This window comes from Somniosus microcephalus, chromosome 8 (assembly GCF_052327205.1).
Source record: "Somniosus microcephalus isolate GS21.2 chromosome 8, FLI_Smic_1.0, whole genome shotgun sequence".
In the NCBI taxonomy this organism is placed as follows: Eukaryota; Metazoa; Chordata; class Chondrichthyes; order Squaliformes; family Somniosidae; genus Somniosus; species Somniosus microcephalus.
In genome coordinates, this window is record NC_140994.1 from 241,200,658 (window position 1) to 241,213,859 (window position 13,202).

Here is a 13,202-nt window from a genome sequence, read left to right on the forward strand (position 1 = left end):
GCACATGCACACAAACACACAAACACACATGCACACATAAAGGCACACTCACACACTCACAGAATCACACTCGCACACACACCGGTGAGTTTCCTGACCTCTCTCAGTACTGCACTGGAGTGTTGGCCTGGATTCTGGGTTTCGTGTTGAAACACTGTAAACAAGAGATCAACAAGAGCTTGGATTAGACTAGCAGCGTCCTGCACAGAGAATTGTAGGTTTCTCCCTCAATACTCCATTGTTCCCTCACATTCCCCAGACAGAAGGGTGTTCCACATGACCAAGCAAAGCTGTATGACAGAAAGAAGGAAATTTCATTGATATATCACCTGTCACATCTTCAGCATCTCAGAGTGTTTCACAGTCAATACAAACTTGCTGTCATGTTTGGCTATAGAACAACTGTGACAACACTTCAAAAGCAATTCATTGGCTGTCAAGCCCATGGGGACATCCTGAGGATGTGAAGGGCACTTTCTTTCTTTCTAGAAGGACAGCGCCTCCACTGGTGGTAATTACAGCGTGACTGTTTAACTAGGTAGTGTCCATTATAACTGTTGACATAGGAACTTATAATGGGGAAAGATACCTGGAAAACCATGCAGGCATAAGATACAGAGAGATGAAGCACGGACTTGCTGTGCGCTGCGTTAGCTCACAACAATATTTTTATTTGTCTTTAGACGCACCACAGAATCTCTCAATTACTTCTCTTGATACAATCAAAGATTCATCGATCAATATAAAGGAAGGAAATTCTACTGTGATACTCTGCTCTGTCGAGAGCTTCCCAGCTTCTAACCTGACGTGGCAACATCTTGGTGTCACAATGAACAAAACAAGGTCGAGCAACAAGCTACGGTTAGAGTTTCCTCATGTTGCATCCAGTGTGGCTGGAGACTATCTGTGTGTGGCAGAGAATGAACATGGAGCAGTGGAGAGGGTCATAACCATCACTGTGGAACGTGAGTGTACAGATACTTTCACATCTCTCTAAATAGAAACAAATTAATATCTACAGGACATTGTGGATTTTACAATGTATATTATATACAATCGCAAGTGCATAAACTCACAAACAAATACACACACACGCACACAAACACGCGCACTCACACACACACACAGAACTGCACAGGAGTGTTAGCCTGGATTCTGGGCTGTGGTGTATGTGCCTTTAAGAGCCTCTGTGTACTGTAATGCCGGTAGTGGCCACTCGGGCTATATAAGCCTGTATATTGTCTTGTATCTGTTAGTTCACCTCCAGACTTTGTCCAGTAAACACCTGTAAACCAACTCCTGCATTCCGTGTCTCCATTAACACATGGATACAACAGTGGCGACGAATTGGAAACGGACTTACCTGCAATTCGGCAGCACCTCAAGGAGATCGATTCCTCAGACGAAGGAAGAAGAAAAAAAAGAAAAAAAAAACCTGTGGTTTCACCAGCTAGCCGGGCTGGTGGCAGGTACTGCAATAATCCTTCCTGGGCGGCGGGCTGGGGCTCGATCGGCTGGCTCTACAGCGGGGCCAAGCAGTGAAGGCACAGGCAAACAGAGACGAAGGGTGGAGCACTCGGGAGACGGCCAGCTCTGCAAAGCAGGTCGGCGTTCGGACCACACAGAGGGAGGGGAAAGTCCCAGAGAGTCCAGCGGGAACAAGTCTCCGACTATTAAAAATATTTGTATAAATAAAAACCGCAGAGAACAGCGTTGTCAGCAGCAACAGCGGCGGGAAAGCGCGGGAGGCGCCATTTTTTTCAGCAAGGAAGAAAGGAAAGCGCGGGAGGTGCCATTTTTTTTTCAGGATGCCTAAGACTGGCAATATTACTGCTTTCGATAGTGATGTAGAGGATTGGACCACATATGTTGAAAGAGTGGAGGTATATTGCACAGCAAATGAAATAGAGGATGATAAAAAGGCATTGATACTCCTAAATCTAATGGGCGCAAAGACATACGGGCTGTTATGAAACTTAATCACTCCAGCCAAACTGATGGACAAGAATTTTAAGGAAATTGTTGATACCCTACAGGAGCACTTAAACCCAACACCGCTGCTGATAGCGGAACGGTTCAAATTCTTCAGGAGGAATCAGTAAAAGAATGAAAGTAAAGCTGATTACCTCACCGAATTAAGGAAGCTATCAAAGCACTGCCAATTCGGAGCAGGACTGGCAGATTCTCTTCGAGACAAATTCGTCTGCAGTCTCCTAAGTGAAGGAACACAGAAAAGGCTACTTTCTGAGAAAGATTTAACACTGGACAAGGCTTTCAGTATGGCTGTATCATACGAAGCAGCAGCGAGAGGAGCTGCAGAGATACAGCAAAAGCCACAGGATTTCAGCACTCATGAAATGACACAGGGTTTCGAGAGATGTTATCGGTGCGGCAGATCCACCCATGATCAGAGGGACTGCTGGTTCAAGGACAAAACATGCAGGCAATGTGGAAAGATGGGACACATTGCACGTGTATGCCGATCTGGAAACAAAAAATCCACTGACAAAAAAAAAATCAATAAAGAAAAGTACAAAAAGGTAAAAATGATGACGGACAGTAGCTCCGAAGACCAGAAGAGCGATAGCGACTCCGGAAACAAGAGACTAAGCTGTCTCAAATTACATAATGTAATTGCCAAAGAAGATTACCAGACCATTTGGGTTACCCTCACGATAGCAGGGTCCCCAGTTAAAATGGAGCTAGATACAGGATCAGCTCTGACCGTCATAAGTCGACAGGATTACGAGCGGCTATTTCCACAGATACCCTTGAAAGACACATCCATTATCTTAAAAACATATACGGGGCAGAAAGTATACCCCAGAGGGAAAATAAGGGTGCCTGTTGTATACAACGGCAAGGAAATACAGAAGTTGTATTTATACGTTCTGCAAAATGGTGATCCACCGCTGTTGGGACGTGAATGGATCAGAAAGATACGTTTAGACTGGCACTCCATTCAGGCACTGACGGTGACCAGTAAGAAAAAAAATGATGATGACATCATACCTGAACGATTGAAAGACATCTTGGCCAACGCCAAAGAAGTGTTCCAACAGGAACTAGGAGCCTTGAAAGGCGTCACCGCCTCAATAAAGGTGGAAGATGCGGCAATTCCCAAGTTTATTAAGGCAAGGCTGGTGCCATACGCAATTCGTCCAGCAGTCGAGGCAGAGCTGGAGAATTTGGAAAGGACAGGCGTGTTATCCAAGATAGATTGGAGCGAGTGGGCAACACCCATCGTCCCGGTCATGAAGAAAACTTTGAATAATGATAAATCTGAAGAACAGAGAAAAATTCGCATCTGTGGGGACTTCAAGCTGACTGTAAACCCGGTCCTTCACACGATACAGTATCCTCTTCCGAGGATAGAAGATATTTTCGCCTCACTATCCGGAGGGAAACGTTTCACAAAAATTGACTTGGCACAGGCATATCTGCAGATGGAGGTTGAGGAGGCCTCTAAAAAGTATCTCACAATAAACACACACAAAGGCCTGTACCGGTACAATCGACTGGTTTTCGGAGTAGCATCAGCTCCAGCTATCTGGCAAAGAGCTATGGAACAAGTCCTGCAAGGGATTCCTGGGACTCAATGCTACCTAGACGACATCCTTGTAACAGGAGAAAACGACAATGAGCACCTTGCCAATTTGGAGCAGGTGCTCACTAGGCTGAGAGAACAGGGCCTACGAGCAAACTGCCCCAAGTGTGAATTTTTCCAGAAACAAATATCATATTGTGGCCACATAATTAACGAAGAAGGGTTGCATAAGTCCCCTGAAAAAATTGAAGCGGTCATAAAAGCCCCAGCACCTGAAAATGTCTCACAATTAAGGTCGTTCCTGGGATTGATAAATTACTACCATAAATTTTTACCGAACTTAGAACATAAGAACATAAGAAATAGGAGCAGGAGTAGGCCAATCGGCCCCTCGAGCCTGCTCCACCATTCAATAAGATCATGGCTGATCTGATCCTAACCTCAAATCTTCTATCACTCTGCATCCACCCGAACCCATGTGATCTCCCGGGAGAGGCGAAAAACCAGATAAAGACCCAATGGCCAATTTGGGAGAAAAAAATCTGGGAAATTCCTCTCCGACCCATCTAGGCGATCGAAATTCTTCCAGGAGATCACCCTGTCCCTATATTTTCTACAGTACTTACCTTCTGTAAAGGCGATCTCCACCCCAGCCAGGAACAGGGATAAAACCATCTCCTGAAATCTAACAGAATTAGAACACAGTAGGAGCAGAACAAGGCTACACGGCCCCTGGGCCCGCTCCACTACCCACAGGGCCATGACCATTCCGAACCCAGACTCATGTCCAATTTCCTGCCCGCTCCCCGTAACCCTTTATTCCCTTTACTTCTAGGAAACTATCTATTTCTGTTTTAAATTTATTTAATGATGTAGCTTCCACAGCTTTCTGGGGCAGCAAATTCCACAAACCTACCACCCTCTGAGTGAAGAAGTTTCTCCTCATCTCAGTTTTGAATGAGCAGCCCCTTATTTTAAGATTATGCCCCCTAGTTCTAGTTTCACCCATCATTGGGAACATCCTCACCGCATCCACCCGATCAAGCCCCTTCACAATCTTATATGTTTCAATAAGATCGCCTCTCATTCTTCTGAACTCCAATGAGTAGAGTCCCAATCTACTCAACCTCTCCTCATATGACCACCCCCTCATCCCCGGGATTAACCGAGTGAACCTTCTTTGTACTGACTCGAGAGCAAGTATGTCTTTTCTTAAGTATGGACACCAAAACTGTATGCAGTATTCCAGGTGCGGCCTCACCAATACCTTGTACAACTGCAGCAATACCTCCCTGTTTTTATATTCCAACCCCCTAGCAATAAAAGCCAACATTCCATTGGCCTTCTTGATCACTTGCTGCACCTGCATACTAACTTTTTGAGTTTCGTGCACCAGGACCCCCAGATCCCTTTGTACTACAGTACTTTCCAGTTTCTTGCCATTAAGATAATAACTTGCTCTATGATTTTTCCTGCCAAAGTGCATAACTTCACACTTTCCAGTATTGTATTCCATCTGCCAAATCTTTGCCCACTTACTTAGCCTGTCTATGTCCCTTTGCAGGTTTTTTATGTCCTCCTCACTCACTACTTTCCGTCCCATCTTTGTATCATCTGCAAACTTTGATATGTTACACTTGGTCCCCTCCTCCAAATCGTTAATATAGATTGTAAAGAGTTGGGGACCCAGCACTGACCCCTGCGGAACACCACTAGTTACTGGTTGCCAATCTGAGAACGAACCATTTATCCCAACTCTCTGCTTTCTGTTAGAGAGCCAATCCTCCACCCATGCCAGAATATTACCCCCAATCCCGTGATTTTTTATCTTGAGCAATAATCTTTTGTGTGGCACCTTGTCAAATGCCTTTTGGAAGTCTAAATACACGACGTCCACTGGTTCCCCTTTATCCACCCTGTATGTTACTTCCTCAAAAAACTCAAGCAAATTTGTTAAACATGACTTCCCCTTCATGAAACCATGCTGAGTTTGCCCTATTAAATTGTGTTTATCCAAATGTCCCGTTACTGTCTCCTTAATAATGGACTCTAACATTTTACCAACCACAGATGTTAGGCTAACAGGTCTATAGTTTCCAGCCTTCTGCCTACTACCCTTTTTAAATAATGGTGTTACATTAGCAGTTTTCCAATCTGCCGGGACCTTTGCTGAGTCCAGTGAGTTTTGGAAAATTATTACCAATGCATCCACAATCCCTACCGCTACTTCCCTCAAGACCCTGGGATGCAAGCCATCAGGTCCAGGGGATTTATCCGCCTTGAGTCCCATCATTTTACCAAGTACCACTTCCTTAGTGATTTTAATTGTATTTAGTTCCTCCCCCCCTAGAGCCCCCTGTTTGTCCAGTGTTGGGATATTCTTAGTGTCCTCTACTGTAAAGACTGATACAAAATAATTGTTCAGTGTTTTTGCCATCTCCATGTTTCCCACCATTAATTTCCCGGTCTCATCCTCTAAGGGACCAACATTTACTTTAGCCACCCTTTTTCTTTTTATATAACTATAGAAACTTTTACTGTCTGTTTTTATATTTTTTGCTAATTTACTTTCATAATCTATCTTCCCTTTCTTAATCAATCTTTTTGTTATTTTTTGCTGTCTTTTAAAGACTTCCCAATCTTCCATCCTCCCACTAGATTTGGCTACCTTATATGCCCTTGTTTTTAGTCGGATACTATCCTTAATTACTTTACTTAGCCACGGATGGCTATCTTTTCTTTTACACACTTTTTTCCTCAGTGGAATATATTTTTTTTGGAAGTTGTAAAATAACTCCTTAAATGTACACCACTGGTCATGTACCGTCTTACCCTTTAATCTATTTTCCCAGTCCACTCTCATTAATTCCGCTCTCATACCTTCATAGTCTCCTTTATTCAAGCTCAGCACGCTTGTTTGAGATCCAACCTTCTCACCCTCTAATTGAATATGGAACTCAACCATGTTATGGTCACTCATTCCAAGGGGATCCTTTACTAGGACATTTTTAATTAATCCTGTCTCATTACACAGGACCAAATCTAAGGTTGCTTGCCCCCTGGTCGGTTCAGTTACATACTGCTCAAGAAACCCATCCCTAATACACTCAATGAACTCTTCCTCAAGGCTGCTCTGCCCAATTTGATTTGTCCAGTTAATATGATAATTAAAATCCCCCATAATTATAGCTGTTCCCTTATTACAAGCCTCAACTATTTCCTGATTAATACTCCGTCCAACAGAGTTGCAACTGTTCGGAGGCCTATAGACTACACCCACTAGTGTTTTTTTCCCCTTATTATTCCTTACCTCCAGCCAAACTGTTTCACTATCGTGCTCCTTTGACCCAATATCATTTCTCTGTATTATAGTGATTCCTTCCTTTATTAACATAGCCACCCCACCTCCTCTCCCTTCCTGCCTGTCCTTCCTGATTGTTAAATAACCTGGTATGTTTAATTCCCAGTCATGGTCACCCTGCAGCCATGTTTCTGTAATGGCCACAAGATCATACCCATATGTCATTATTTGTGCCGTTAACTCATTCATTTTGTTACGAATGCTACGTGCATTCAGATAAAGAACTTTCAAATATGTTTTGTAACACTTAGTTCCTGTTTTTTCCCTTTTTAGTACTTTACTTTTTACTCCATACCTTCTGTCCCTTCCTGACACATTCTGTTTTTTAATTCCCCCACTGCTACCTAAGTCTATGACCTTCTCTGTTGTCATTTCTATGATTTGCTCTCTGGAAACCTCCCCCCCACTAATTAGTTTAAAGCCCTCTCTACAGCCCTAGTTATATGATTTGCCAGGACTCTAGTCCCAGCACTGGCCAAGTGGAGTCCGTCCCAACAGAACAGCTCCCTCCTGTCCCAGTACTGGTGCCAGTGTCCCAAGAAGCAAAACCCATTTCTCCCACACCAGTCTTTGAGCCACGCATTTAACTCTTTAATTTTATTTATCCTAGCCAAATTCGCTCGTGGCTCAGGTAATAACCCAGAGATTATTACCCTTGAGGTTCTGTTTTTTAATTTGACCCCTAGCTGCTCATACTCCTTTAACAGAACCGTCTTCCTTGTCCTATCTACGTCGTTTGTACCAACATGGACCACGACAACTGGATCCTCCCCCTCCCACTGCAAGTTTCTTTCCAGCCCAGAAGAGATGTCCTTAACCCTGGCACCAGGCAGGCAACACAGCCTTCGGGACTCCCGCTCTTGACTGCAGAGAACCCTATCTATCCCCCTAATGATACTATCCCCTACCACTACAACATTTCTTTTTACTCCCTCCACTTGAATGGCCCCCTGTACCACGGTGCTGTGGCCAGGTTGCTCATCCTCCCTGCAGTCCCCGCTCCCGCCCTCACAGGGAGTAAGAACCTCGATCCTGCTGGACAAGAACAAGGGCTGCGTCTCCTTCAACACTACATCCTGGATCCCTGTACCTTCCTCACTCGTAGTCACACCGTCCTGTCCCTGACCACGGACTACATCTGCAGTAATTAACTTCATAGGTGTGACCATCTCCTGAAACATAGAGTCCAGGAACTTCTCCCCCTCCCTGATGTGTCGCAGTGTCCGAAGCTCGGTCTCAAGCTCCATAACATGGAACTTGAGTTCCTCTAGCAGCAAACACTTGTCGCAGATGTAATCACCGTTAGCCTCAATGGGGTTCACCGGCTCCCACATCTCGCAACAGTAACACATCACCTGCTCCATTCTATATAATTAATTAAATTTCTTATTATTAGTTATGAAGACCCTGCCCGGATATATATGATAATATCACACCACTATTCAATAGGACTTACCAACTTAAAGGTATGAAAGAGAAGAGAAGGAAGAAAACCAACCAACCAGCTGATCACCAACCTCCTCCTTGAATACTGTCTGTGGAGCCTGTTTGGTTGACTCGTCTCGCTGCTCCGCCTCCGCAGTGCTGTCTAAGCCTGGGAGTGGGGAATAAAACACAGCAAAAAACACACCCTCACCTCCCACTTATCCGAACTCTCCCACTTAGCAAAACTCCAACAGCACTCAATGCACAAAGCACTCCGTGCACCGCACTAGCCCCTCCCCTTTTATACCCGGATTCTACTTCCTGTTTAAACTGCCCAAGAGTTTAAAAAACCCTTAAAAAATTAAACTTACTTCAAATAATTGACTTCTTAACACACTCAAATTCACAAAATACACTTAAATGATTTTTCTCCCACTTAGCAAAACTCCAACAGCACTCAATGCACAAAGCAAACTTGTCAACTGTTCTGCACCCTCTTAACGAACTGCTACAAACGGGAGTAATTTGGGAATGGAGCGAGGACTGTAAACGTGCCTTCCATAAATGTAAAGGCTTGATCACATCCAAGGAAGTTTTGGCTCATTACAACCCTTCACTGCCAATCAGACTGGCGTGCGATGCATCCCCTTACGGCGTAGGAGCGGTATTATCACATAGATTCCCTGATGGCTCGGAGCGGCCGATAGCTTTTGCGTCACGCTCATTGAACTCAGCTGAGCGTAACTATGCCCAGATCGACAGGGAAGCACTCAGCCTGGTATGGGGAGTGAAGAAATTCAACCATTACCTACACGGACAAAAATTTACCTTGTTGACTGACCATCAACCCCTCGTCTCCACATTCAACCCTAAAAAGGGCATTCCCATTATGACAGCACAAAGGCTACAGAGGTGGTCCCTTTTCCTGGGGGCACACCGAAATGACATAGAATACAAAGGATCAAAACAGCATGGAAATGCTGACGGTTTATCGCGTCTACCATTGCCAACGGTAGAAGAAGCACCTACAGTGGACCCAGTGGAAATGTTCCACTCTACCATAGTAGATTGTCTACCAGTAACAAATTCTGCCATTGAAAAGGAAACGAGAAATGACCCGACTCTCTCACGAGTCTATGATTTAACGGTAAAGGGATGGCCAGCACATGGCGAACCACTGTTGCCAGCATTCTCGCAAAGAAGGGAACAGCTGTCAGTGTGCCGAGGAACCTTGATGTGTGGATCCAGAGTGGTGATTCCACCCAAACTCCAGGATAAAGTGCTAAAGGAGCTTCACGAGGGGCATCTGGGTGGAGTGAAAATGAAGAACATAGCCAGAGCGTTTGTGTGGTGGCCAGGTATCGATGGAGACATCGAAGAAATGACCAAGGGCTGTCTAGGATGCCAGAAGGTCCAAAACGCCCCACCACAAGCCCGTCTGCATCCATGGGAGTGGCCCTCATCTCCATGGCAAAGGGTACACATCGACTTGCTGGTCCATTTATGGACTCAATGTTCTTAATCGCGGTTGACGCACACTCCAAGTGGCCGGAGGTAATAAAGATGTCCTCCACCACCACGGAAAAAACCATCACAGTATTAAGGACCATATTTGCCAGGAATGGGCTGCCTGAACAGATCTGTTCTGATAATGGACCACAATTTGTGTCCGAAGAATTCAGAAAGTTCTTAAAAAACAATGGGGTTAAGCACTATACATCCGCCCCATACCATCCCGCCACCAATGGATTGGCTGAAAGGTTTGTCCAGACCTTCAAGAAGGCCATAAAGGCTATGGGTAATGAAGGCATTAATCTACAGCATAAGGTAGATAACTTCTTGTTTGCCTACAGGAATGCAACACATATGGTTACAAACCAAACTCCCACCATGATGTTTTTCAATAGAAGACTAAGATGCCAGCTGGATTTGATCAAGCCAAACATCAGAAGGGACGTAGAGAACCGGCAATTTCAAGGCATGAATGAAAGGCCAACTAGAACCTTCCAGATAGGTCAACAAGTTTTGGCCCGGGACTACCGTACCGAGAAATGGCAGCCTGGAACTATTTGCACACGACTGGGACCACTGATGTATACCGTGGAAATTGGAGAAAGCATAATAAGGCGCCATGCTGACCAGATCATAGAGTCATCCGAAAAGGGACAACCTACACCACCACTCTATACGCCTAATGATGAAGCAGAGATACCCATAGTATCTACCTCCGATCCGGTGATACTGGAACCAGATGAACCCGACACTGGCATTCAAGCCGAATCGACCTTGCCAAAAGAACCTACTACACCACCGAAAACTACTACACCACCGAAAACTACTGCACCACCGAGGCGTTATCTGGACCGAGTCAGAAAGCCTCCAGAGAGACTGACTTATAATTGATTAACTGCAGCAAATGTTTAGATTATTTTTCTTGTACACATGTTAATAACAATTACTTAAAATGTTATGTACTGGCTATCTAAAAGGGGAGGAATTGTGGTGTATGTGCCTTTAAGAGCCCCTGTGTACTGTAATGCCGGTAGTGGCCACTCGGGCTATATAAGCCTGTATAGTGTCTTGTATCTGTTAGTTCACCTCCAGACTTTGTCCAGTAAACACCTGTAAACCAACTCCTGCATTCCGTGTCTCCATTAACACACGGATACAACATGGGCTTTGTGTTGAAACACTATAAACAAGAGATCAACAAGGCCCTGGATTAGACGAGCAGTGTCCTGCACAACGAATGTAGGTTTCTCCCTCAATACTCTATCGTTCCCTCACATTGCCCAAACAGAGCGCACGTTCCACAAGGAGACTGGAGACAATCAGTGCATAGTGGAGAATGAACATGGAGCTGTGGAGAGGGTCATAACCATCATTGTGGAACGTGAGAGTACAGATACTTTCACATCTCTCTAAATAAAAACAAATTAATGTCTACGGGAGACTGTGGAATTTACGAAGTCTATGAGATCACTCGGCCATGCTTAAACACACACATACACTCTCCGCCTCTCCAGCGCTCTCTCCTCCTTAAAATCTACCTCGTTGACTAAGCTTTTGGCCAGCTGTCCGAATATCTCTGTGTCAAATTTCCTCTGGGCGTCTTAAAGGAGGAGAGCGAGGCGGGGATGTTTAGGCCGGCAATTCCGGAGCTTAGGGCCTAGGTGGTTGAAGACACAGCCGCCAATGGGGGAACAAAGGGATCAGGGATGCACAAGAGGCCAGAATTGGAGGAATGCAGAGATCTCAGAGGGTTGTAGGGCTGAAGGAGATTACAGAGATAGGGAGGGGCGAGGGCCATGGAGGAATTTGAACACAAGGATGAGAATTTTAAATTCGAGGTGTTGCCGGACCGGGAGCCAATGTCGGCCGGGGGCAACAGGGGGTGATGGGTGAATGAGACTTAGGAAGGGGCAGCAGAGTTTTCGGATGAGCTGATGTTTATGGAGGGTGGAAAATGGGAGGGCTGGTCGGAGAGTGTCAGAATTTCCTGCTGACTCTCCTCTGGTCTTGTTCCAGATCCACCCAAGGAGACGAAGGTGGCCATCAACAGAGCCATGGGCGGAATAAAAGAGGGAAGCAACATCACGCTAACCTGCTTCAGCGAAAGCGTCCCCCCTGCATCTAGTTACGCCTGGTTCAGGATTAACGGAAACACGAATGCCCAGTTAAACACAAGTGCTCAGTCCGTCTACTTCGGTCATGTAACACGGGAGAATGATGCCAGTTTCTACTGCACAGCAAGAAACCCATTGGGTAACGGCACATCCACCATTGTACGTCTGAGTGTGGAATGTAAGTAGTTTACTATCTCTGTCTCTTATTAAAACTCAGACACTGCCTGTCTGTGAAGAGCTTACTTCCTGTCATCACCTTTCCAGTGTCCACTTTTCCTGTTGAGTCCAGTGTCCACACTTAAAATAGACACTGCCTTTGTAAACGTCACGCTGTAATTACATCCTCCCATCAGTGAGCGATTAAAATCGGGAGTGCTTAGGAGGCCAGAATTGGAGGAGTGCAGAGATCTCAGATGGCTGTAGGGCTGGGGGAGGTTACAGAGATAGGGAGGGGTGAGGAGACCAGGGAAGGATTTGAAAACAAGGATGAGAAATTTAAAATCAAGGCGTTGCTGAATCAGGAGCCAATGCAGGTCAGCAAGCAACAGGGGGTGATGGGTGACCAGGACTTATGCGAGTTCATCACGGGCATCAGACATTTGGATGACCTCAAGTTTACGGAGGGTGGAAGATGGGAGGCCGGCCAGGAGTTCTTTGGAATAGGCAAGTCTCGAGGTAACAAAGGCATGGATGAGGGTTTCAGTGTTATGTTCTATCTTATGGTCTAACGGTGTTATGATGTTGCCTAAGTTGTTCTTACTCCCTCAGATAAGCCGGAGATTTCCCCCGAGTCAAAGTGCACTCGGAGGCCCGAGGACATCATCTGTGTCTGCGCGGCCAGATCCAACCCACCTGGAGACCTCACCTGGCATCTCCCCCTCGTCAACATCAGCAGAAACCAATCGAGGGGCCGTTTCGTGGCGTGGCAGATCAGCGCTGCGCAGCTGGTGACTGGCTCCCTGACCCTGCTTGGACGCCAGGGTGAAGAGGATGTGGCGGTCTTCTGCTCGGTTAGAAACCAGCATGGAGAAGCCATGTTCAAGGTGTACCTGTGGGTCAAAGGTGAGAGCACCTCTCGCGATCATTTTCCTTCAGCCGTTTATATCCCCAAGCTCTGGAATTTCTTCTGGGCACCACACCTTAGGAAGGATATATTGGCCTTGGAAGGAGTGTAGCATAGATTTACCCAATTGCTACTTGGAATCCAACAGTTAAATTACGAGGCGAGATTACACAAACTAGC

The 13,202-nt window shown here is 45.6% G+C and overlaps 1 protein-coding gene across 4 annotated transcripts in view; it reads left to right on the forward strand.

Annotated features, from left to right (window-relative positions):
• Positions 1-13,202, forward strand: part of LOC147114198 (myelin-associated glycoprotein-like) — a 44,654-nt gene that overhangs the window by 24,753 nt on the left and 6,699 nt on the right. For all 4 annotated transcript variants that reach the window (XM_085995861.1, XM_085995862.1, XM_085995863.1 and 1 more), the window contains 3 exons: positions 684-965; positions 11,862-12,137; positions 12,728-13,021. In XM_085995861.1, coding sequence (XP_085851987.1) covers positions 684-965; positions 11,862-12,137; positions 12,728-13,021 — 852 coding nt within the window. The remainder of the gene's footprint in view (positions 1-683; positions 966-11,861; positions 12,138-12,727; positions 13,022-13,202) is intronic.